This window comes from Ambystoma mexicanum, chromosome 8 (assembly GCF_040938575.1).
Source record: "Ambystoma mexicanum isolate Mex_15411 chromosome 8, UKY_AmexF1_1, whole genome shotgun sequence".
In the NCBI taxonomy this organism is placed as follows: domain Eukaryota; kingdom Metazoa; phylum Chordata; class Amphibia; order Caudata; family Ambystomatidae; genus Ambystoma; species Ambystoma mexicanum.
The window spans coordinates 1,258,323,264-1,258,347,019 of NC_090929.1; the positions used below are offsets into that span (position 1 = coordinate 1,258,323,264).

At 47.2% G+C, this 23,756-nt stretch overlaps 1 protein-coding gene across 4 annotated transcripts in view; it reads left to right on the forward strand.

The window, feature by feature from the left end:
* CPEB3 (cytoplasmic polyadenylation element binding protein 3) overlaps window positions 1-23,756 on the forward strand; it is a 1,717,782-nt gene that overhangs the window by 829,947 nt on the left and 864,079 nt on the right. For all 4 annotated transcript variants that reach the window (XM_069611374.1, XM_069611377.1, XM_069611376.1 and 1 more), the window contains exon 6: window positions 10,811-10,978. In XM_069611374.1, coding sequence (XP_069467475.1) covers window positions 10,811-10,978 — 168 coding nt within the window. The remainder of the gene's footprint in view (window positions 1-10,810; window positions 10,979-23,756) is intronic.

The following is a 23,756-nucleotide window of genomic DNA, read 5'->3' on the forward strand; positions in this document are numbered from 1 at the left end:
AAATACAGATAGCCAAAAAACAACAATTACAATAAATAACAAAAGAGCAAGTTAAATTGTAGTGGCTTGCCCACCCGCCCACTCAGCTCTAACAGCCACAACAACCCTTCCGAGCCCTTCTCGATGCGTGCGCACTGATGCGCGCAGGCTCTGTTAAAGTAGGGTTTGTGGGTAAGGGGAGGAGTCAGATCTCTGTGTATCAGAGCAAGTCCTCGTAAAGTATTGCAGGAGAAGAGTCACGAGCCCTTCTCGATGCGAGATCTAAATAAAATGTCAATATCAATATTGGCTGAGGGAGGAGCTCTCATCCACGTTTCTTACAGACAAAACATATCTTTATCCAATATGAATGAACCCTCAGGAGCGAATAGGTGGACACAGTCCTGGAGTTCCATGATACACACGTTATGTCATACCAGGGGGCCCTGTCCTTGACAGGGATCAGCTACTGTTTACTTTCATTCAAACAGGTAGCCACTCAGATCCTCCACATAAATCGATGTCAGCACCCAAATGGTTTGTTAACAATCGCCCCCCGTTCCCACTAGTTGAGCGTTTTAAGTCAAGATGGGTAAAGTGTCAGAGTGTAAAGACACAATTGATGGAGGGCTTTTATGGACCTCGTGGTTCGAGGAAGTTTTTGGAAGAGGAGAAGCTGCGACCAAAAAACCAGTGGTCGTAGTGAGCGGGAGCGGTCAGGAGCGGTGCTCCTCTACTTTTTTAAATTACCTTTCACAGCTCCTATACTTTTATTTTAAAAAGAAACCGTTCCGGAATGGTTTTGTTTTAAAATAAAAGTGTAGGAAGAAGTTGAAACTTGCATTTTCAATGCACTGCAATGAACGTTCTCTTAAACAGTAGGTGCAAGTGTTTGGGTGTGTGTATTGTGTGTGGGAGGGGACATGATGATAGGGTTATTCGGGAGTGGGTGCAGGCCAGCAGGGAACACAGTTCCACTACTTCTTTTCGTACACTTCGACCACTGCAAAAAACACCAATCGTTCAGCTGGTCAGTGGCCAACAAAACCTGGTTTAGTACAAGGTGAGATCCGAAGTGCAGTATAACCTTGTCCAGTCTGATGTTATCCCAAAACTCCACTTGGAGAATGTCTTCTTTAGGGATGATATTCTGGTCAGCAGCTTCATTACTCGAGATCTGTTAAGAGTTAGCTGAACGGTGTCCCCCAAGGACCATTCAATGACCAATGATAAGGGAGAAGGCACGTCTTTTGCAAATGATGCAACAGTCTGCACCTTCACAAGGCCTTGGCTGCGTATGTCTTCAATTGTAATAAATCCTTCGGCTTCCTCAGGACCTGCCCCAATTGGTGCTCTGGTTGAGCCAGTAGAGGACATTGCCTTGGACCCCTGTGCCAGAGGGTGAGTAGAGGACATCTCCAGAACTGGGGGAACAGCCTGAGGACAGGAGGGGCCAACTTGTAGAGGCTGGGCACCACGACTTCTCTCTGGAGAGTGTCCAGGGGCGATCACTCCCGTGGCCTGCAGCTGGCTCACCAGTGCCTGTGGGTCCCCCCCATCAAGGGTGCCAAAGAGAGGGGTAATCCAGCCCCATCCTGGGCACTCTCTTGGCCTAGGTCTGGTATGAGCTCGCTCACTGGATCAACAGGGGCAGGTAATTGAAAGCACACTGATTTCTTCTCTTTACTTTGTGTAGAATTTGATTGATGCAGGCCCATTTTTTGTGGTTGGTACAAGGCTGCAGAGTTTATTTTCCCCAAAAATAGTTTGGAACTCTTCCCTGCATTTTTATGATTTCTCTTTGTATTTGCTGGCTTTTTCAGCAGTGCAGAGGGAATGTTTTGAATTATCTTCTTTCCTTTTGTCTTGCGGCCATTTCTGTGTCGTCTGGTTTCCATCCGAGGTCCCGATTGATCAAAGATTGGGAACGCCCCAATTAATTTAGCTTGTTCCTCTGGCATTTGTGGAGTTTGGGGTTGGTCGACCCTGCCTTCTGCCATTAGCTCTTCTGTTACCCCACTGCCCCCACAGAGGACAATGGCACAGGCGAGGCACCCTCAGAGGTTTCAAAGAAGCTGGCTGCTGCGTCGCACAGAGGGTGAAGACAGCATCCTCTAGTTGGTTGAGCCGACTCTGTTGAAGCTACCCTCAAGCTAGGACGGAGCATGCTTGTAGAGGGAGGGGACTTTGTTTGACACAAGGTTTCACTCACTAGCTTGGCTGTGGCATCCAAGGAGAGAGCCCGGAGCAGATCCTCAACTGCAGCCATCTTTCCCATTAAGAAATCCAGGCTCTGAGTGTTGGCTCTAATAGCTGTAGACACCAATTCATTTTGATCATAGAGTGCCTTCAGCTCCTGCAATGAACCCACACAATTTACACTAGGCCCCCTTGTTTCTGGTTCTTTTGGTTCCCGTGTTTGGCTTTCTTTGCACAAATTAAGAGTCAGCACACTGCAAGAGTGGGGTAGGAGCCTCACTGGTTCAAGTGGTAAGTCACGTTGTGAAGGTGCAGGAGTTAAAGTGAATGAAGGCACAGTTTGCAAAGTGCCACATAGAACTTGACCAATATGTAAAGGGACAGAGGAGGCATGCGACAGTGCCGATCCCCTAACAGCACACTTTGTTTGCAGCTTTGGGCACAATGAGGATGTAGAGTTCGCTACCGGCCCCACTCCCACATCCCCTTCGCCCAAAGACAGTTGGACTACATGTGGCTGAGGGATCTTCTCCTCAAAGCCATGGACCAGTTCCAGGTTGGTAATTTCCTTTAAAATGTCTGTTCTCATTAATCAGGACCAAGAATTAATCAACGTCTTCATCTGCATTTTCAAGTGGAGAAGATTAAAGGAGCTCCACAGGCGTATCTTCAATAATAGACTCATCCAACACCAAATCCATAGCAGTTGGCCGTGAAAAGTCTCGAATTTGTTTGTGAGAGTTCATACATGCAGAGCCACATCCAGTGTTAGAATCATTTTGGAAGTGGGGGAAAGTTCCCGAGACCTCCCAAAATTGAAAACTTGGGGGGTTTTAGGAGCAGTAGATGGACTCGCAGGCACTCAAATTCATTTGGTAGGTGGTGTCCAAACAGTAATTTCGGCGTGGACGATGCAGTGCAAACGTGGAAGCATAGTGTTTTTAAGGCAGGCGAGCAAAGAGTAAAGGGACAGGGGCTATTTGGATGAGTTTGGGAGGAATAACTGGCAAGGCTCCTGTTTGAATTGTCGATGTGGAAGACATCTCCCTACTGTTAGACTTACTCAGTTCAAATTGTAAGTTTGAAGAAGGATCTTAAGGAAGCTCCAATGGGCGGGCAACAAGGAGGGCCCATCAGAAAGCGAGGAATGGGGCTGCTCCACTTGTTCCAGCATAGATATACTCATCCTAGGTTGTCTTGCTAAGGAAGGCAAACACAGTGGAATGGATCGTGTATGCAAAGCGTAACTAGTCATTGCTTGGTCCATGAAGTTTAGACTTGTACCCGTGCCCCCCCCCCCATGTTAAGTGCAATGGCCGTTTACCAGAGATAATTAGTATTAACGGAGAAACAAAAGCTCAAACCTGCGTACTGAATCCGAAGCAGCCTCTGTCGGGTCCCGGAGCCACAGAACACGAAACACACAACAGCAGCACCGCTGTTCTCTGCTTCCATTGGAGGTTTTATAGCTAGCACTGGTTCAGCCTCCAATTGCAGAGACGGAAAGAGGACTTCCAAGGAGTTAAGCAGCAAGAATAAAGGAGCTCCACGGTAAAACAGCATATTTTTACTTCAAAGCTTCTATGCTTCCTAGGCCTTTTAAGCTTGTGCATGTTGCTGTGGTGTTCCATCCTGAGGGAACAGGGCACCAGGTCTTCTAAGCCCTGGCCAGGTTGTACAGAAGTATCCTCTGGTATGTTTCTTAAAATCAACAAGCCATTGAGATCACTTGTGTGGCTTTCGTCACAAACATCCTGAGGGTGCTTTTGTATATACTTAAAGACAATGAAACTTTGATGCACAACTTCAACAGGAGGGAGGAGGGCTGCTCTATTGTGCAAGATCCTGAAAGAGCAGGCCACTTGTTCAGTGGGTTTTCTGGCAGGGAAGTAGAGCATTCTTCTGGACTCTGTGAAAAGGCAAGGAATGACATCCCATTAAGGAGATAACTGATTTAGGAGAATCACTGTTCTATTTGCGATGTGGGATTTACACCAGATCAATCTGTTTTCTGTTCCACTCTAGGGAATTTCCCTTTACAGGTTGACTGCATTTAAGGTGTTTTACCACACAATCTTCACCCTCTCCCCAACCCATATTGCCTCACCCAAACTACCTCCCTGCATTTTGTGGCAAAGATTTGGTAAGAGTGTGTTTAGTAGCAGTAGGTTTTGCAATGTAAAAAGACTGGATATCATTCACTGAGGGATGCTTTGGTTGTGAATTGGCATTTCAATAATGTGTCTGACTTTCTGCCAATCCCACTCTTCCCTTGGTAATATGGTGACTACCATGACACAATACAGTTATGATCATTGTGGGCAAAGACTGGACAGGAAGGATGATGTACTTGGTGCTCTTTGACATTCTGGTTACTCAAAACCGAAGACTTAACATGAAAAGAGACCTTCTGTCACGGATGGCGGGGGTGTCAAGTTCTATACCTTTGCCCTGCTAGATGAAAGGTGTAAGGGCCAGTATTGAAACCTCACTGATGAAGTCCATGAGGTAATGCAGTCAGCCCTTTGGCCATCTTCTTGGTGGAAGTTATCCAGTTGGTGCTGGGATTAGAGTTGCAACCTGTTGTCCTGTGCTGGTTTTTGGGGATTTTTTTAATTTTTTTTTTTTTTTTACAAGAGTGGCCTCAATATTGACACTGTTAAGGGCTGTTTACCTTCTTTCATCGTGAGGAGGGCACATATTTTGCAATCTTGATGCTTATGAATTTTCATAAGAAGCTGCTTAACTGCTTTGATACTAGCCCTTTTACTTCAATGTCTTGGGACTTAATTTACCTGATAGTGTCTCCTTTTTGTCCCTGTCACAATGTCCTTGCGTCTTTTGTAGGTTAAATTTTTTTTTCTGATGGTCATTTTTTAACCTCATGATTTGAGTGAGGTGCAGGAAATCTCTGCGGATCCTCCTTTTATGGTATTTTCAGAGAAGGTGTCTTTGAAAGGAGGCTATACTTACCCCAAGTGGTCTCTGAGTTCCATCCTAAAAAGATTAATTGTCCTGTATTATTTCCTACTACACACCTTTTTACGACTGAGGAAAGGCTGTATTGTAACCTAAGAGCTTTCAATCTTTATACCTCTTGAACTAAGGATTTTCTAATTGGCAACCACTTGTTTGTAGGGCTAGCCAGGACCCTGAAAAGGTAAAGCTATTAACCATCAAATTACTTCAAGGTGGATTGACCTGTGCTATAGGAATGGCTCTAAACTGGGCGAAGTATGATGTTGCAACTTCGAATACGGGTCAAGAGATGCAGCTGCCTTCCAAAGGGGCATCCCATTTCTGTGCAAATGCCTGGCAGCTCCTTGGTTGTCTGTGTACGTTTGCCAGTCATTTCTGCCTGGATTCCTTGGCTGGGGAAGACTCTCGTTTTGGGTTGTTAAACTTGTAGCAGTTCCTTGTCTGAGAGTTCATTCTTCGCAAACCTGTACCCTGTTACTTTGGCTCTTTCAAAGATGTGGAATCTGTAGGAGGAAGGTTCCACTAGAAGAACAAATGAATTACCTTGGATAGTATTCTTTTTGATTGTGTACAGTCTACTCCAATGGTTTTTCATCTCCCTCCCGCCTACCCCTCAAATTGATTGAGCTATAATGTTTTGCTTGTACCCTGTGTAGCTATTATTTTGTGTACTCCATTATTTTTTATCCTCTATGAAGCCTATTAAACTGAGTGGAACAGGTATTGTGGCACATGAACATACTGTAACGCTCACCTGGTTCCCACGGGGGCGCTGGTCTAGTCTGGATTGCTGTGGCCTCTTCTAGCGTGATGCGCAGGACCCGGAACACCGATTGGACAGGACCTCCAAATCGTGCTTGCCTGGCCCGTAGGAATATCCTTCTGCAGATGAGAAAGGGGATTAATGTCATGATCTCTGCTTCCAAAAGATCAGGACTTGCCCGACTCCCTTGGAAGCAGACCCATAACCCCGGTTCCGAGTGCCAGCCAGTCCCAATTGGGACCTTTTGGACCCTGTCCTGGCGCCAGTGGCACCAGGCTCATAAAGATGCCCAGTCCCAGCGCTGGAAGCGCCGGGCTCATAATGCTTGGGTGGACTTACCTGCAGCAGACCATGCTGCTTACTTACCTGCCTGTTGAACCCCTGATCCTCTTCTGTTTGGGACTACTTTTCCTGTTGGGTGGGGCAGGAGCCACTCCCTAGGTTCAGAACACTGGAACTCTTCTGGAAAGCAGGAACTCTTTTCTTACCTAGGCGTGGCTGTGGAAGGAGACACCTAAGCACTACAGGAGGCTATTTAAACCACACCCGATGGATGAATCTTGCTTTGCGTTATTCTGCATTCTCTGCAGCAGAACGCTCATCGTGTCTTCTGCTTCTGATCCTGGGCCTAAGGGAACAAAGGCTTACCATCCTGGAATCCAGTCTTCAGCAGCACCTGTAAAGACAAAGAAAGAACAGGTTAGCACTACGGTCTTCAGTGGCAGCGCATCTCTTACCTGGTCCATCGGCTGTCACCAACGCCTCGCGCTGCATTCCGGCATCTGAAAGACAAAGGCTTACCTACTCTTTGCATGCTCCGGAGGTCTTCGCACTGCATTCCGGCATCTGAAAGACAAAAGCTTACCAGCTCTTCGCACGCTCCGGAGGCCTTCGGCGCTGCATCCCGCATCTAAAAGACAAAAGAAGGTGCGTTTAAAGACATTGGGCAACTTTATTACTCACGTGCCATTACTCCTTCCCACGCCAAATCCAGTGGGTATTCCAGCACCCTTCAGCTTCTCTAAAGCTCCAAACTTGTACCTGCAAGATAAAAGGGACAGTTAGTGCGCATCGTGAAGCAGGCTACAAGCGCTTACTTACGTGCTTCCAGGCGCTTCTATTCCTCACGCGGGTTCGATCCTCAACTCTCATCAGCCCGCCATCCGACATCGCCGGAACCCTGCAAAACAAGAGATATCATTACAAAAGACTTTTAAGACATTTGAAGTGCCCAGAACTTACTGTTCGTGCAGTTAACGACGGACAGCAGTCCTCTGAGGTCAAGAGGCCTGCACCCTTATCCAGTGAAGAAACTGGTTACGGCACCCTGCCCCGAGGCAGATGCAGAGCTCGGCGTTCACTTACCTAAGGTGAGGGTGTTAACCTTTGGGGTTCTACAGGAGAAGAGAAAGGGAAGAGGAGAGAGGCACCCAATAACCCCAGTTCATTAATCCCATATTTTCTATCTGCAGACATCTTACTCTTCGAGTCAGACATACAGTGCACAGAGGTCCAGCCCAAAGAGCCAACCGTGTGTTACACATCACCTTTGAAGATACGGCATTCACCCAGTCAAGACCGGCGCCTCTGCGGGAATCAGGTGAGCGTTACAATTAACAGTCTGCAGAATAGTGTGCTAGCTCCCCCTTTTCCCCCTTCCCCCTTCGTTCCTCTCTAACTTCCTCCAAACCCCGGTTTAAGCTCACCTTATGGTTTGGAAGGATGAACTCTCCATCCTGCTTCTGGTGCAGGCGCGCGTGTTCGTCCAGTTACTTCACTGGTTTTCAGAATGGCGCTGGCAAAATCCACTTGACTTTCCTGAGCGATGCGCCGTAAGTATGAAAGTTCAAAGTTCAAGTGAGGCCCCCTTTATGTTGTCTTTCTAACCTGTGATCTGTCCTTTATTTCAGGTGCAGAATGAAGGCGATGCGTCGAGGGGTTAAACTGCCGAGGTGAGTAGTGATGAGGGCGATCCCTCTAAATGTCCTTATCATTCCCCAGAAATGTCTCTTGTCCTTTCCGCATAGGGGCCAGGGTACGGTACCTGCCAACGGGGCGGCGCCGACCCGAAATGTGGAAGAAAAGCCGGTAAGTATTATGGCTGTTAATCAGGCTTTCCTTCTGTGTTCCTTCTGCTCACCTTTTGTTTCTTCCTCTCTCCCCTAGGTGCAGAGATGTGGCTCCGATGCTGACAGCCGCGATGGAGCCGGGAGATGTCTCGAGGACAGGTGAGTGAAGCGTGGCGTTGCAGCGAGCAACGCGATGCTTTTAAATGGAAGTCTTTCTTCAGGGATGCTGGCGAGAAGATTCTGGATGCAGGTAAGAAGTTTGAAATAGTCCTTGGTTTTCACCTTTCTCTTCTCTTCCTTCCTTGCAGGTCTTCCAGGTTCGAGGCGGGCGTGGCTGGAGTCCAGGAGCAGGAGCGAAGCAGAACAACGCGAAGCATGAGCTGCTGTCTGGGCGTGGCTTAAATAGCTCCAAAGAAGTCCCAGGTATGTATCCTTCCCCAACTAGGTATGTATCCTTCCCTGGCCACGCCCGAGTGAAAAAATAGTCCCTATGAAAAAATAGTCCCTTTCAGGTCTCAGGGAGGCCTGAAGCGTGCAGCATGGTCTGCATCAGGTAAGTGCACAAAACACCTCCCTTTATGAGCCTGGCGCCTATGGTGCCAGGACTGATGTCCAAAGAGCCCCTATAAGGGGCCGCTGGGCTTTTACCCGAGGGCATGCCGCCTGCTTCCGGGGGTGCTGGGCCTGGCCTGGTGCTCCAGGGGTAGGCATCATGACACATACATATTGGTGTATCTTCATCACATATGGCGCCTGTGACGAGGTGACTGGGTAGGTGATTAGTTGCATAGGTGTCTCCTGGTGACCATTTAAAGATTTTCCAAATTAAGTCTGTTACTGGAGCTATTTCATAGATGGAGGAATCTGAGGAAAGAAAACTGTGTCCATCAGAATGAACATATTAGCCATGGTAAATAATTTGGTATTTTAGATTACAGGGATACCCCCATTTGATTATCTTGCCAAATATTGCTTTCTATGTAAGTCTTGGAATACTGAGCGCATGGAGATAGTCGGATTGCAAAACACAATTTAAAAGAATTAAATGTATACCTTGTACAGAAAGCAAAACGCTCCTGGAGATCAAGTTACAGTTGTAAAACTAAAATTTGAAATATCGAAGTTTGAACATTGTATTTAGTAAAATTGGTATTTTGCATCATTAAAGTGTGAAATTGCAGTGAACAGTTTGAAAACTTCCACATTCAATAGATAATGGTCTCGTAGGAATAAAAAAGGGGAAACATAAGGTGTTGCTCCCATTCAATCTTTTGGAAAAATTAAGGCGAAAATGGCATCATGTTCTAGGCACAAAAAGAGTACCGGGGTCAACTGTCAAATGGGGCAGAGGGAAGTGCTTACCGGCGTCACCCACTTATAATATGCCATCAGAAATGAATGACTAAAAGAGGGGAAGTGATAGGGTGGGAAAGAGGGCAGCTGAAACAGACATTGTAAAAAGTTAAATGTAGCAAGAAATTCTTTCTTCAAATTACATTTTTACACTAACTAAAGCTGTAGTAATGCAAAGGACAGTGACAAATTTGATGCATTCAACCTTCTATTTTTTTCACTAAAGACTTATAACCAAGTCCCTGAATGCTGGTAAGCCTTTTCATATGAGTGGCAATATTTCTATACACCTGTTTTGTCAAAATGTTTGGCTCGATAGACAATAGGTGTAGCTCATATACCACTGTGTATTCATCCACTGTGGAAGAATGATCACTGAAACCTGTATTAAACATTATGGCATTAGTTTACTGCTGTCCTCAAATTCTAGATTATTCTGAAACACTTTAAAGGACACAGCAAACTGTTTCATCTTTTAACTCTAGAAGGACCTTTGTCATTTTACAGACGTTCTGTATTGTTGTGCTGTTTGTGACTATTATGTGATGTCATTTTGCTAGGATGGTGAGTTTGCCACCATTGTGAATAAAGTAAGCTCTGGAGATGAGACTTTAGAAAAGATAAATATGTCTCCGAAACAATAGTCAACCTATTTTGGCATTCGGAATGTGTTTGTTCTTTTTTCCATAATAAGCATCCAGTCAGTCAGCAAATGTCAAAGAATTATATTTTTATTAAGATAGCAATTATTTTGTTTGTCAGACTTTCAGGATAACGCCAGTGTAATATCTGGGTAGTTCTTAAGTGACCCCTGTCACCCTGCCAGCCAGCAAAATAAATAAAATGCATCGTAAAATTTTAAAAAAGTAACCTACTTTAAAAATACCTTTTTGCCTGTCGGGCTATAGCAACATTTGCATACATCCCGCCCTTGTGTCTCCGTGGTCTTCTTGCAGTTATTTTGTATAGTTAGGAGGTGTAAAATAGGCATGGGAATCCGGGAGGGCCGGAATTCCCTAAACCTTTTACACCATAACTGAAAAGAATCTGTAATGCTGGCCGCCATGCACATGAATGACGGCTAGGTTTTCAATGAATCCCTATGGATTTAAACACATACATCAGTAGGAATTCATGCCTCTGTGGCTTTAATAAAATTAGATGAGCAAGAGATGCTGCCGCATTTTCTGTGCAGAGCTGTCTTTATCTTCCATCCCCCATCTCAGTTCAGAAAATGCCATTACAGGGGAGGTACTTTTGTAGGGTTATCTCAGCTTGTAAATTACATTCAGGCCATTTTACCATAGCCATGAATACGAGCCCCATCGACTTTAGACTGGTATGTGTTTACTCTGCTAGGGTGAAAAGTGTAGACTTGGCATAACAATGTGAAAATGTCACTGCAAGTTACATTGAGTGTTTTATATGAAGTGTATTTTAACCACCTTGACTGTGAAATGTATTCCAGGTCGGTCTTCACTCTTTCCGTTTGAAGATGGTTTCTTGGATGACAGTCATGGAGACCAGTCCTTATCATCAGGATTGAGCTCTCCAACGCGCTGCCAGAATGGTGAAAGAGTCGAGCGCTATTCTAGGAAGGTGTTTGTTGGGGGGCTGCCTCCTGACATTGATGAAGGTACTGTCAATAAGTAATGTGACCACAAACCTTGTGCAACAAATTCGAAATGAGTGGCTTTTCACCTGCTGTGAACAGATGTATTTTATTGTGATGCGGTTTAATGATTTTGTTTAACTCTTGAACACGTGTTTTGACTGCCAGAGCCACCACTGCATATTGCATGGCAGACTGCTTCTCTACTCCCATAATCTGGTCTCCATTCAGCTTTTATCTCGAACCAACTTCATGGGTATCCTTTCTTTGCATCATGTTAACCCTTCATAACATCTCATTTCCTTGCTCCTAACCTTCTCATGCCTTCAGTGATATTTTTCACTGAGTTATTTTAAAACATCACAGAACTCTGAGGTGACTTGCAATATCCTTTGTTCATATTGCAGTGGGTATACTATTCCTTATAATACTTGGCCACATGGATCTCACCTGTTATATTTGTTATCTTGCTTACTACGATGCAATAGGTTTTCCAGTTAATACATATGATCAATGTAGAATCTCTTTGGTTGGAAAAAACACTAATATGAAACTTTTGGTATTGCACAACATATTTCAAGCAATTTAATTGAAACCCATTAAAAATGATCATTAATATAAGTTGTAACATGTAGGTAGATTATAGTCCTCCCATACTAAACTCAAAACTGCAAAAAATAAACATACTTATGTAAACTGTTCATAATTCACATTTTCAACACATTTGTTCCAGAAAGTCTTTAATAGAATTATGACTTTCTGGAACCAATGTGTTGAAAATCTGAATTCTTTGTCAAGACCGTAGGCTCCGATTACGCTTGATCAAAGCTTACTCGCCACTAACCATGCCACACTATCCGTTGGTTTAAAATAGAAAGTTTTCAAAGTCGATTAATTCGACGAATCTGCTGACCTCATAATGTCCTTTACTCTGGCCCCTATGTTGAATGCCTTGGTAGCCATCACTCCTCTAGCTGAGTGAGCGCCATATTTGACTAAATCAATGCCTGCCTGTTCCATTACCCATCTAAGCCATCTGGCTATGGTAGCCGGTGTTATGGCCTTAAAGGGTTTACAAATTGCTATCAGTAATTGAAATACTCCTGGGTGTCTTACTTCCCTTGTCATATCCTCATATGCTGCTAAGCATCTGACCGGGCATAATTTTGGTTGTCCTGGAAAAGATTTGTAAGATATGGATCTCAAACCTGTCTTGGTCCTTCTCGTTATGAGAAAGGTCACTCCATTATGTGATATACACTTCCTGTTGATTTCTAGTGCTCTAACGGCTGATGATCTCTTACAAGCTAAAAGACATAGTAGCATGGTTAGTTTGCCTGAAATAGCTCTCCTGGATAAATCCTGATTATCTGGCCATCATAGAAATAATCTCAAAGCTGTGTCTACATCCCACTATTGAGTGTATTTTTCACTAGGACTTCTAGTCATTTTTTTTTACTAATCTACAGATCAAGGGATGTTCACCTATCGCTATGCCTTCAATCCTAGGGTGTCCTGCCAATATCGCGGACCTGTCCGTGTTAATAGTTCTGTATGTCTTCCCCTGGGCTGCCAACTGTGCTAAGAAATTGGCTACGTATACTATATCCGTTCCATCGGGATGAATATTCCACTCCAAACACCAGCTACTCCATCTAGCCCATGCAGGTTTATAAGCCCTGTGTGTTCCTGGGGCCCAGGATTCGCTAATGATGTTTTCAGCCTCATTCGATAGTCCTGGCCTAACCCAAGATCTCCTGAAATTGCCTATGGAATTAAATTGAGTCTTCCTGACCTCAATAGTGGATGGCTGAGATCCTTGGGGTCTCGAACAATGAATTCGTCATTGGGTAGCGCCACTGGGTTGTGGTGTGATAATTCCAGTAGACTGAGAAACCACACTTGCCACCTCCAGTCCGGCGTAACTAGTACTAGGGATGCTTTCTGGCGCCTCACCTGGGCTAGCGTCCTCGTTATCATAGAGAAAGGAGGGAACGCGCAGTTTGTTTGGTGGCCCCATGACTGTAGGAAGGCATCTGTCGCTTCTGCCTCTGGGTCCGGTGTCCAACTGAAGAACTGGGGTAACTGTTTGTTTAGTCTCGATGCAAATAAGTCGACCTGGTATGGTCCCCATCGAGTCATTAGACCTTGAAACACTTCCTCATCCAGCTTCCAATCGCTGGCATCCTTGAGGTATCTGGAGTTGCAATCGGCCACCTCGTTCTGATGGCCTGGCAGGTGCTCTGCCGTCACGGACACTTGCCTCTGAAGAAAGAGTTCCCAGAAATCTTTTGCCAGTAGTTTGAATCTTGTCCCGCCCAGTCTGTTTATGTACCTGACTGCCGAGACATTGTCCATCTTTAGCAGGACACAACATTGTGCCCTCTCTTGAGTCCAGCATTTCACTGCGAAGGACCCTGCTAGGAACTCCAGCCAGTTGATATGGAGAGTCGTCTCCTGATCCGACCACCTGCCCCTTGTCGACAGGTTCCTGCATTGGGCTCCCCAGCCCCATCTGCTGGCATCAAATTAGATAACCAGGTCCGGGGATGAGCCAAATATGTCCCTCCCGTTCCATGCATCCATATGGTGTAGCCACCATTCCAACTCTTTCCTCATGGAAACATTAAAAAGCGCCCCTCCTGAGGTGTCTGATCTTTAACCTCTGGAGTGCCCTGTATTGTAGTGGTCTTGGAAATATTGCTTGGATTGATGATGCTAGGCGGCCCACTAACCTTGCAATGTCCCTCAGTGACAGTTCTCCCTTCGCTAGAGTGTGTCTTAGCTGCTTTTTGATATCGTTCACCTTGGGAATGGGTAGACTGAGAGATCCCTGAATAGAGTCCACTATGAACCCCAGAAATTCTATTGACTGTCTGGTACTATTTTGGATTTTTCCCAATTTATTAGGAACCCCAGGTCTTCTAACAATGTTATTGTCATCTGCACCTGTACTGGTAGTGTTTCTTTCTCCTGACACATCATACATATATTGTCTAGATATATTTGAGTCTTATTCCCTGACTCCTGAGGTGCATCACTATGGGTTCATCATCTTGGTGAAACACCATGGTGCGGATGCCAGGCTGAAGGGCAGACATCGAAGCTCCCATATCGATTCTCCCCAGATGAACCTTAGGAATCTGCAATGTTCCTCTGCTATGGGTATGGTTGGATATGCATCCTTTAAATCTATTCTGGCTAGCCAATCCCCTTGAATTAAGAAAAAAGTTCTGCACACATCTATTACTGCGCCACTTGAAATAATAATCAAGAATCATATAAATTCGCTTCTTCTTGCATTATTCTGCATGTTTTTTTATTCTTTTTTATATATATAGCCCATATTGATGACACATGTTTTGGCACTCTTAGTGTGCCTTTTTCAAATCTGGGCAATATTCTCTCCACAGGTTACTGTCCCAGTTAAACAAAAATATATGAACATAATTTTAATAATTATTATAAAAGAGTGGGGCGTGGCTTGGCGGCCATGCAAGCGTGAGCTAACTCTGAGAGGCTCCCACTCGATCCGGCCAATGATCCTGAAAAAAAGGCGAAAATAAACCTCGGAAGACCGAACAAACGCCAGGAAAAGGCATCGGAAGGCTCAGGGCACATACGGGAGAAGACTCGAGAAAAATCGGAGGCTGGAAGAGTGTAAGCGGAGAGGGAGAGACGCGCGGTACCACCAACAAAATGGCGGGCGCGCAACACTGAGACCGCGACCCGCGTCCTGCGACACGGGGAAGGACCGGTGGTGAAGGGCGGTGCCGGGAGATACGGCCGACCAACACCCAGCTCAGGCAGAACCAGAGTACCTCCCGAGCGGCATAGGCGCGAGGAGCCATCCACAGCAGGCGCTGGAGCGGGCGGAGGCGCCGTGAGAAGAGAGAGGCGGCCCACAGGCCGGACCGAAGAAGGGCCCTTCCCCGCTAACGCGGAGGTGTGCAACAGCAACGGCCGAACCAGGACGACACCGGGACGGCACAGGGACGAGAGGCGGCCATCAGCATAGCGACGAGGAAGTGAACTGGAGGAGATACACACAGACGCAGTCTCCGGCCCAGTCTCGTGGCGGCACCTTGATAGAAGCTACGAGCCACAAATGAGCTGGCACAACTGACCACCCGCCATGACACCAGGACAGTGACTAGGGGAAGAGCCGCCCCACGGTAATATAGACCGCACGCACCCACGGGTGTGCGGGAGGACGATACCGCAAAGAGACACGGTGGGTGTGCGAATAAAGAGGAAAGAGGCTCCTCAAAGGCCAACACACGCAGGAAGTGCGGGAGTGAGCGCGAGGATTGAGCTGAAACCGCTGAGGCGAACAGGCGTCAACATGCCAGACAGGTCAAAGAGCGGCAAGGGGAGACAGACGGTCATGGAGACATTTGCCCGCAAGAGCGATGACCAACAGCCCGAGGTGGATGAGAAAGGCACGCCAGAGCCATATGCCACGCAAGGAGAGATCAGGCAAGTGGAAAGCAGCATACTGGAGGCCATAGGAGCGCTAAAAACGTCAATAGAAGGCAAGCTGGATTCGGTGATGGTGGATGTAGGACTCCTCAGACAAGATACGAGGAACCTGGCTGAGAGGATGACGACAGTAGAACAGCAAGTGCACAGTAACTCAGTGGACGTAACCACCTCGCGGACACAAATGTCAGAAGCAATAGAGAGAATCAATGTACTAGAACGAAGAGCGGAAGACGCAGAAAGCAGGGCCCGGCGCAACAACGTACGCATAGTAGGGCTGCCGGAGGGGGAAGAGGGCAGAGACCCCACGAATTACATAGCTCCTACTTCTTGGATCAGGAGATTCTCTGAGACCCTGTCCCAGGGCTTCGCAGTGGAGAGGGCACATCGGGCGCTAGCCAGGAAACCGCGCCCAGGAGCACCACCAAGACCAATGATTGCAAAGATTATGAATTTCAAGGATAGGGAAAAAATCCTGACTTTCTCGAGGGAAGGAGGGAACATAACAAGAAATGGGGCCAAGATAACGATGTATCCAGACTATACGGCTCTCGTGCAAAGACAGAGAGCCCAGTTCTGGCAGACCAAAGAGCGCCTTCGAGCGGCAGGGGTGAAATTCATGCTGCTGTACCCAGCCAAACTTAAAGTACTACATAACGGGAGGACGCAGATCTTCGAGACAACGGCGGACGCCCTGGAGTGGATGGACCAACAGGGGATTCCGCAGTTGGCGGAGGGAGGCGAGCGAAACAGAAACCCCCCCCCCAGCGAAACTGAGAGTGAAGCTGGGCACGATGTGTGTATCCAATGCCACGGCAACAAGACAGTTGAGACACCCTGCCGTGAGACATTGAAATATCGAAATAGAGCGACCGACAGCCTCCAAGTTGAAAAGCCCAAGGTAAAGAGAATTGCAAGGGGAGCACAAAACTCAGGGAAGTGGAACCGCCAAGACCCATAGCGGAACCCCAGTTAAGACAATGTTTATAGTGTCAGTTTTGAGACGCTACGCCGCGACGGGTTGGCCCGAGGAGAGGAGGACGGCACCTGGAGAGCGGTGGGGCCCGAGCAGGGGGAGGGAGGCTGGGCGTTTGTTGTTGTTTTTTTGGTTAATAGTTATAGCAGTTGGAGGGATAAGGCTAAGCCTGCAAGGAAAAAAGAAAATCAGAAGGAGAAATAACAGTTGTCGCACACAAAGAATCAGCATGGACGACAGACACAGGGAGCAGTACCCACGAGCAAAGAGCTGGTGGGAAGTACTAAGTAAGACTGTCAACAACGAAATACAGCGAACAGCAGGAGAACCGACCCGCCAAGGCGGACGAACGGACTATTTAAAATTCAACAGGCAGAGGAAGGGGAACAAATCCCTGGCAGGAGCAAACCGAGAGGGTAAGACACTGAGCAGGCCCATGGGAAGAAACAGGCCGCTTGCGCGAGTCTTCACAAGGACCGAGATGACCTGAGGATTGTCACATGGAACGTCAGAGGGATGAACGCATATGTCAAGAGGCTGAGGATATACACCTGGTTGAACAAAACAAGGACCCACATTGCAATGTTGCAGGAGACACACCTAACGGCCGCAAAACAAACTAAGATAGAGAAAAAATGGGGGGGCCAGATGTATAGCGCAACATACTCCAATTACGCAAGGGGAGTAATGACCTGGGTCGCTCCTGGAATCCCATTCCAGCTCATCAACCAAGAAAAAGACGCGGATGGCAGGGTTCTGCTGGTCCATGGGATGCTGGAGAATCGGGAAATATGCCTGGTGAACACCTATGCCCCCAACCATGACGCAACGGCCTTCTTCAAGACACTCCCTCCCCGGCTGGCCCCGTACAGGAATGCAACGATGATCTGGGCGGGCGATCACAACTGCACACTGGATCCCCGGCTAGACAGGTCGGACAATAAGCACAAGAGAGCGGCGCCACCAGCGAGAGCACTACGACAGATGCTAGACCAACTCGAGCTTGAAGACATCTGGAGGAAGGTACATGGGGAAGAGAGGGGATACACGCACTATAGTGCCCCACATAAGACATTTACACGGATAGATTATCTTTTCACGGGCAAGGAGACACTGGGGGAAGTTACTGAGGCACATATACACGCGCGAACCCTATCTGACCACGCCCCCCTGCGAATCACATGGGAGCACACACACAGGAGAGCCCCCATACCCATGTGGAGATTGAGGGCAGAGGCATTATTAGACGGAGGTTTCCAAGAATACATCCAGAACGTAATAGACGATTATTTCCAGCATAATGCGGGTAGTGTGGGAAGCACGAGTACGGTATGGGAGGCCTTTAAGGTGGTGGTCAGGGGCGAGGCGATGGGGAAGACGGGAGGTCTTAGGCGAGAAACCCTAGCGCAACTAGATGAGCTGGAAGGGGAAATCGAGAAGGCCGAAGGGCAGGCGGGGGTGAGGGGAGCGGAACGGGGGAACCTCACCACCCTGCGACAGCAGTGCGTGGAGACCTGGGAGAGACTAGGGCGTCTTGACTATGGGAAATATATACAGAAATTACACGCCGAAGGGGACAAGCCCAGCAGACTCCTGGCCTGGCTAACCAAACAAGAAACTAAGCGGGAACCGCTCAGTGCAATCCAAAATAGACAGGGAGAGGTAATAAGATCCCAGGAAGGCATAAATGAGGTGTTCTCGCAATTTTACGAGGTCTTATACTCCAGGGTCCAGGAAGCGGAAGAGGGGGACCTAGAGGAAGCCCTCGCAGAAATCAGCCTCCCACAATTGACGGAGGAACAGGCCCGAATGTTAGATGCCCCTCTCACCGTAGAGGAACTAACGGAAGTGATCACCCAGCTGCCGACAGGGAAATCTCCGGGGCCAGACGGGTTGCCGGGCGAATTTTATAAACAATACAAAAACGATTTAGCCCCGAGATTGCTGGAAACACTAGAGGAGGCATACGAGAAAGGAAGACTTCCGGGTAGCATGTCAGAATCTATAATAGTACCGATCCTTAAACCAGGAAAGCCACCTCTCGAATGCGGCTCCTATAGACCGATCTCCCTGATAAATCAGGACTCCAAGATCCTGACGGCGACATTAGCTAACCGCCTTAAAAGAGTGCTACCCACCCTGATCCATACAGATCAGACAGGGTATGTACCAGGACGAAACACGAACTGGAATCTACACAGACTCCATTATGTCATAGAAAGGACAAACCAAGAGGGAGGAGAGAGCGCTGTAGCCTCACTGGATGCAATCAAAGCATTCAATTCGGTAGGATGGGACTGGCTCCTGGGAACGCTCGCTCACTATGGGATAGGACAGGGGTTCGTACGATGGATAGAACTACTATACAAAGACCCGAGAGCGAGGGTCAAGACGGGTAGGCAGGTTTCCAAGGAATGGGGCATAGAGCGAGGCACAAAACAGGGATGCCCCCTTTCTCCAATGTTATATATTCTGGCTCTGGAGCCGTTCGCAGCATTCCTAAGAACAGATTACAAGGACACGGGCATAGAGATAGATGGGGAAACACACCAGATATCCATATATGCGGATGATATACTCCTCTATATACAAAACCCACGCACCCACCTGCAGGACTTGCTGGAGGCGCTGAGCGCATTTGGTAGGTTATCCGGAATAGTGGTCAACAGAGAAAAATCCTCACTATTTCCCCTAGCAGGCCTATGCGCAATACCGGCAGATCAATTGCCGCACCTCGGTATCACATGGACCCCGAACACCTTTAAATACCTGGGAGTAGACATTTACCACGACACCACGGAAACACATGCAGGTAACACGCAAGCAGCCCTAAACAAAATCGAAAACGCCATGAAATTCTGGCAGACCTTACCGTTGGGCATGATAGGCCGGGCGGCACTGCTAAAAATGACGGTTCTACCCCGACTTCTATATTACTTCACAAACATCCCATACAACATACCAAAGTCCTTCTTTAGACACCTACACACCATGGCGAGAACCTTCCTGTGGGGAGAGGGGAGAAACAGGGTGGCACTAAACACACTACAAAGGAGCTACGAGTGGGGGGGCATCAAACTCCCAGAGTTTGAGTATTACTACTTGGCAGCACAACTCCAATTTGTAGTGCGATGGCTGGGGGAAGAGCTCTCCATTGACGCAATACTTTTTGGGCCAACACTCCGGAGATACTACTTGAGAGAACTCTTATGGATAAAGGCCGCCCAAGCCAAAGACTTTCCCCAACATAATCCAGCTGGGCATCACACTATGGAAAAGAGCCTGGAAATCACAAGGAGTACGAGACCCCTACTCAAGGCATATTCCACTAGCCGGGCTAGTAGACACTCGAGTGGCCAGTCTGGCCACGTACAGAACACAATGGGAAGACAAAGGAGTAACCCAAATAGGGGACCTGTGGCGAGATGGACAATGGGTCGAATTTCAAACTCTGGTAGACGAACAGGATATGCACAAGGGCCAATTTATCCTGCATAATAGCCTAGTCTGCGCGATACAGAAAAGGTGGGACACCATGTCAGAGCCCGAGGACGCTGACGGAGCACTGGACGCATGGTATGACGTTTCCGAAGGGGGACACACCATATCCAGACTCTACGAGCAATTGCTGGGATTCACTAACAAAAAGACACTGAAAGCACGAACGAAATGGGAAGAAGAACTTCAACAACCCTTTGAGGAAGAGGAATGGAACAAAGTCCTCTGGTACACGAAAAGGGTCTCCAGAAACGCCAGGTTCAGGCAGCTGCAACTGTACATAGTGCATAGAGCATACCTAACTCCCAAGAGAATGTCGAGGATGGGAGATAGACAGGCCCGGTGCTGCCCGCGTTGCGGAGTTGAACAGGCCGACATGGTGCACATGTTCTGGTCGTGCCCGCAGATAACAGACTTCTGGAACATGGTGAAAGAAAAGGCGTTAACAGCAGACATGCACATGCCAACGGGATCGCCAGCATCATACTTATTGGGCCTGTTCCCAAGGGGGCACCGGCAGATGTCACATGTAACAAAAAAGAAAGATTTAATGACAATATTGGCGAAGCGCCGCATAGCGATGGCATGGAACAAGAGCGAAGGCCCCTCGAAGGAGGGCTGGTTGGCCGTCCTACAAAAATGGACAATAGCAGAGACGGCAGTCTGGACGAGAACCACACAAAGGGGGGAGAGTAACAATGGGGCCAGATTATTGGCATGGAACTCTTTAGTACAAGACCTGCTCGGCAACAGAAGCGGGGATGGCACGAGCGACCCGGGCAGCTCCGGTAACGAAGACGTTGGCCCGCCCACGCCGGAGGGCACCACATAATTTGGAGAAAGGAAGAACTGAGGAGAGGAAGGCCAGGCCGAGGCCTGCGCAGACACTGAACAGTGCAAATCCTGCTTGGGAAGGCCAACATATATATGCACAGACGAGAGTAGGGGACACTCCCAGTGAGAGGAGGGAGGCGGCAGAGGGACTGGTCCCTCTGCCGTAAATGCGACAACTGTTGGAGCCACGCCTGAGGAGGCGACGGAATATGAACATACTGCAGCGGCCTTTGAGGGAGGGAGGAAGGGGGGAGGGAGAGGGAAGGGGGAGTTGGGGAATGCGTTTTCTTTTGTCTGTTCTTTTCCTTTTTTATCATGTTGTAAAACAATAAAAAGAAGTTAAAAAAAAAAAAGTATTATAAAAGAGTGCAAAAGAAAACATATTTTTCAAAGGGATGGTTCCCAACAATTATCATAATGCAAAGTAAAACATGTTTAGCATCACAAATGTCCATCATATAAATTAAAATTATCACATACCATTATGACGACCAGTTGTACGGTTGAAACATACATAATGGTAAGTATTTTCAGAGAGAGAAAAAAGGGTTTGAAAAAAACAAAAAAAATAGAAGAGAAAAAAACATAAAAAAGGGGGTTAGCGTCATTTTCCTTCAAAAGTTCCATTTGTCTGCTAATGTGATTAAATGTAAATATTCTCAAAATAAAGCTTACCTATCTCTTGGTGTTCAACAACTCTCTAATAACGTATTTTCAGCATATGAAAGCCGAAGTCCCATCAGACTCTTAGACGATGTTCGTACTTGTAAAGGTAAAAAGATGTAATTTGGGTAATGGGTTAGTTTCTCCTTTTTACACTCCCGAAATGTCATTATGTCATTTCAGGAGTTAAAACTATGCGACACGTGCATTTGCTTAATTTAAAAATTCCAAATTTAATCCAAAATTAAAATATTTCCCAGTCGTTAATTTCATTTGTATTTAATTGTATCCAGCGTGCTGCATTGTGTTAAAGCAGTTAGGCTCCTATCGAAGTTTGTCATATTGAAGATTCAGCGGCTGGTTCAGACCGCCTCTTCACTATACATATGTTGCATTTGACTCTCTAGCAGCAGTTCTGTGCGCATGTAGTTTTGTGTACCAAGATAACTGCGGCTCGCTACGACTGCCTGGTCTTAAATGCAGATCTTAATACGATTGGGAATAGGAATGGGTGGTCTTCCACAACGTTAGGGTTTACCTGCAAAATCACGGTTCCAGCGTCACGCGTCGCATCCTACTAGGAGTTCACTACGTTTGTGGTTTAGAGTATGTATACTGTTGCCACGGCAACCCGTTAGTCCTACTTTAGTTTCAGCTTCCCCTGCCGTCGGCCATAGATTGGGATAATTTGGCTCTATTGATCTATGGTATGTTGTTTTGAGCGAACAGTTTCACAATTCGTATTATATTTGTAAAAATTCAGAATTTTGTCAACATTGGTGCCCTTGAATTAAGGTATCTCTTAACAGGTGTATCCCTTCCATCTTGAAGTGCCTGTACACCACGTATTTGTTTAAACCTTTCAAGTTTATAATTGGTCTTACCTTGTTTTTCCCTTTCACGAGAAACATATTGCTTATATATCTCTTTGAGTAATCTGTTACAAGTCTTATGGCCTTTTTGCTTTCTAGCCGTCTCAGCTCTTCTTCCAGCAATAATTTGTCTTCCCTGTTTAGTTTTAAACCCCTTGGCTGGTTCTTCTGATGAGGTGTCTCTAGAAGGTCTATGTGAAAACCTTGCACGGTTTCTATTATCCAAGTAGGCCCGATATAGTGAGCCAATTTTGTATAAACTCTGCTATTCTTCCCCCTTACTGCTGGTGTAATTAAGTGTGGGTTGTTCACTCTCACCTGAGTTGTTTTGGTGACGCTCTCCATGTCGTCAGCTTCTGCCCCTTCCTCTGCCCCTCGATGGGAAGAAGGGGGTTTCCTCCTGATCTCGCCACTGCGTTCTGTCCTGGTTAGGATCTGTGGAATCGGCTAGCCGAGCGACCCCTGCCTCTGCTGGCCCGTCCAAAAATGTGTCTCCAAAATACTCTCTTGAGAGAGGCCTGTGCCTTGTCCAGCGCCGCATAGGAGTTAGCGAACTTAGTTAACTCTTTAATGAAGGAATCTTCAAAGGGTTTTCCCTTCACGGTCAACACTGACTCCGAAGAAGCTAGCTCACTTAGCTTTGGGTCTATCTTTACCAGCAGAGACCTCCTTCTCTCCATGGTGATAGCGTGGTTGGCGTTGCCCAACATACATATTGCCCTTTGGGCCCACCCGATCAGGATCGTCGGGTCCACTGGCTCCCCCTTTTCTCTGGCCTCTTCGCCAATCTGTAAAATCTTAGTGAGGGGCCCTGTCATGTCCAGCATTGTGTCCTGGCATGAACGCCAGGACATATCTAGACCTTTCCTCACGTCCTTAGTGTACCTGCTGATCATTTTGTCATCGATCTCGGGTGTATCTGCTGCACCCTCTGGGAGGTGAGGTCTAGGACATTCCACCCTCATTTTACTCCTAGCCTCCTTTGCCAGGGGCTCCCTCGGGTGCTTTCTTAAGTAGGCCGCTATTCTTTTTGGCGGCTCCCATTCGGAAAACCTTGGGTGGATTAGGGCTTCAGGATCAAAATCATCATCTCCTGCACCATCCTCCTCTGTCTCCTCTTTCCTCTTTTTCTTTGGCGCTTTGTGGCCTTCTTCTTCCTCCTCCAAGTATTCTTCCTCCCAGTCTTTGGGGTGGGAAACAACCCAGTATTGCCCTTTACACGCTCAAGAATCGGTATGGGAGGGAGGCATCGACCTGCCCTGCATACACAGGTATTATCTGGCGGCACAGATTGGGGTGGTAAACGAATGGTTACACGCAGATCCCAGAAAAAAACGGGGGGATGAGGGGGGGAGATGGGAGCGGGTGGATTTCAATGAGCATCAGCAATTTACCCCATATATTTTCAAATTTACGGGGACAACCCCTCGCATTATAGATCCGGCACTCAGAGGCTGCACATCTGTCCAGCTCATTG